This window comes from Montipora capricornis, chromosome 1, assembly GCF_036669925.1.
Source record: "Montipora capricornis isolate CH-2021 chromosome 1, ASM3666992v2, whole genome shotgun sequence".
In the NCBI taxonomy this organism is placed as follows: Eukaryota; Metazoa; Cnidaria; class Anthozoa; order Scleractinia; family Acroporidae; genus Montipora; species Montipora capricornis.
In genome coordinates this window covers 21,546,491-21,548,990 of record NC_090883.1, presented here as the reverse complement: position 1 = coordinate 21,548,990, position 2,500 = coordinate 21,546,491, and the positions used below count along the sequence as shown (strand labels likewise).

Sequence of the window (2,500 nt, the reverse complement as noted above, 5' to 3'; positions counted from 1 at the left end):
ATAATATTTCAATCTATATCGTAAATAACAAAATGCATTTATGCAAAATGTAATTGGTGAATCGATGTTCAAAGTGTTGACAAGGCATCAGCATAATCAACCTTGTTGCCAAAGACTGGCACAAGCATAAATTTGTGAATTTTGTTTCCAAAAGATTTTTGTCTCAAAGCCTACTGTACACTATGGGTATTTCAGGGTGCAAGCAAATCGTACCGTACCGTAAATAAGTACCGTAAATAAGTTGAAAACTCAGTCTTGATTTAAGCATAACAAAATGTTATAAGAATTATTTTAAGTGTATGAATATTCTGCAAAAAAAGGATAAATTATTTTGAAGTCAAGACAAAGATTGCTGTTAGCAACACCCTGTATTACAAACTAGTGGATATGTTTCTGCATGAGTCAAATAAAAAAATTATGCCACCGACAGATTACTTTATCAAAAGAACTAAAAAAAAATTACATGGTCCTAACCTCAAAACATGTTTTTCACGGAAAATCTTGTTATTAAGTGAGAATAGGAGGTTTTTGTACATATGCTTGTGAAAAATAACAAATTCACTGTAAATATTGTAAAACGAAAAAATGACTGAACAGGAATAAAGGATAGTCAACTGCAGATGTGCTCACTAAACCAAGCATAAATAATTCATTAAAATGTTCAATTTAATTTAAGTTAGAATGGTTTTGATGCTTCTGTGGTTTGTAAATATTCAGAGGGGTTACAAAGATATTGACTACACTATTAACATAACCGTGAAAATTGATTGTTCCATGCACATAAATTATGAGTTATTTTGCACCAAAAAAAAAATCATTATATGCATACATGTATATATAGAGAGAAAGCTAACAATAAACTATCGCATCACATTTTCAGTGGTTGCAATCGAGACGAAAACCAAAGCAACAGACAGTAAAAAATGTTAAAACGTCAAGGCACAGGGCAGGTGTCAGAACACTGGAAACTGGGAATTTGCCACATTCATATCAATCGGAGATCTCTTGGTTTGTCTGCTTTCCTGTTTCTTGTTTCGTTTACTTCGATTGGATGCAAAAATAAGTAAAAAATAGAATGCGAGCTTGCCATACGCTTTAATAAGGTCATACGACTTTTCGCACATATCAAAATAAAATTGGAGGTTCAGCTTTCAGAACATGTACACGAAAAATTTTAAAGTAATTATGTATAAGAAATCAAACCACAGAAGTCAAAAGCTAACATGCTTACCTGTATTCGTCAAGTTCCATCAATGTTGGCGAGAAAGGAGTCCGTGCAGGAGAAATAGAACCGGGTCTTGACACTTTCCCGGACATAGCTGAGATAGATCGAGCCAATTTATCGGCAGATTTGACGGTCTCCATGTCTGCCGCCATATGCTTTGTTTTCGTTGATCTTGCCTTGGTAACCGCGTTTAGCCCGTTTTCAAAGGTTACTCTCCAGGGAGGGGTAGAAAGTTGATTGATTTGGTGAGAGTAGGGTGGCCCACGAGAGTCCGACTGGGCATTATTTCACAACTCATTTCGAATTATTAAGTGATTATTAAGTACACAAATTATGCACAACACATTCCAAATTCATCGAAACACATTTTGAATTCACTACAAATTCTGAAATCTTCGCAACACATTTCGAAATCTTCGCAACACATTTCGAAATCTCGTAACACATTTCGAAATCTTCACAACACATTCGCCCCAGGACCCCAAGTCTTGGCAGAGAAAAAGATACGGTTACGCCATGTTTTGTTCCACGTGTGGGACAACCACAAGAAAGTTTTGTTTTTTGCCCGAAATGTGGGTTGGAGCTTGCCGCAAATGTGGCCCAAAGAAGCTGCGACGTTGACTGCCAGCATATTATCGAAATATACTTTTTGGCTGGTTTTGAGTACCACACCATTGTTAGCCGGCTTCCTTGAAAAGTTTCACGGTATTCACATTTCGCTATCAACAACATCAAAGCGGAGACTAAGGGACTACCGGTTAAAGAGGAGAAACTCGGCAGATCTGAAATAGAACGAGGTGAGAAAGATAATCAGAGAAGAATTGGATGGTCCAAGCTCCATGTCTGGGTACCGGGCTATGTGGCATACACTTCGCCTCAAATGTAGCTTTTGTATTCCCAGAAGTAAAGTGCAAAGTCTCATGATTGAAGGAACTGGACCCCGTCTTCCTCGAAAACACTTGACCTTTGCTCTTTTTATACGCTTTACATGCACTTGTTCTACAACGATCTCTTCATTATTTTCTTCACCTGAAAGGGTCGATTCTGGCTTTGATTAAATGAACCTTTCTAAAGTTGTTTGAGAAAATTCTTTTGCTTCACACAGAAAGAAGTTCAACCTGTGATAAGGTTTTCCACATTCGTTCTTGTATTTGTACGGGACAAACGATTCTGATGTTCCTTAAGAGTTTTTACCTCAGTGCACGTGCAATCTTCATAAAGCAACACATAATTAAATTGTTGTTTTATGACATCTTTCGAGTGTGCTTTGTGCTT

General features: G+C 37.0%; 1 protein-coding gene across 5 annotated transcripts in view; it reads right to left on the bottom strand.

The window, feature by feature from the left end:
• LOC138024376 (uncharacterized protein C10orf67, mitochondrial-like) overlaps positions 1–1,387 on the bottom strand; it is a 37,521-nt gene extending 36,134 nt beyond the window's left edge. For 4 of the 5 annotated variants that reach the window (XM_068871673.1, XM_068871791.1, XM_068871736.1 and 1 more), the window contains exon 1: positions 1,232–1,385. In XM_068871673.1, coding sequence (XP_068727774.1) covers positions 1,232–1,377 — 146 coding nt within the window. In that variant the 5' untranslated portion in view covers positions 1,378–1,385. Of the gene's footprint in view, positions 1–1,231 lie in introns of all 5 variants that reach the window. The other variant, XM_068871607.1, reaches the window with a different exon arrangement.
• Positions 1,388–2,500: the final 1,113 nt, after the last annotated feature.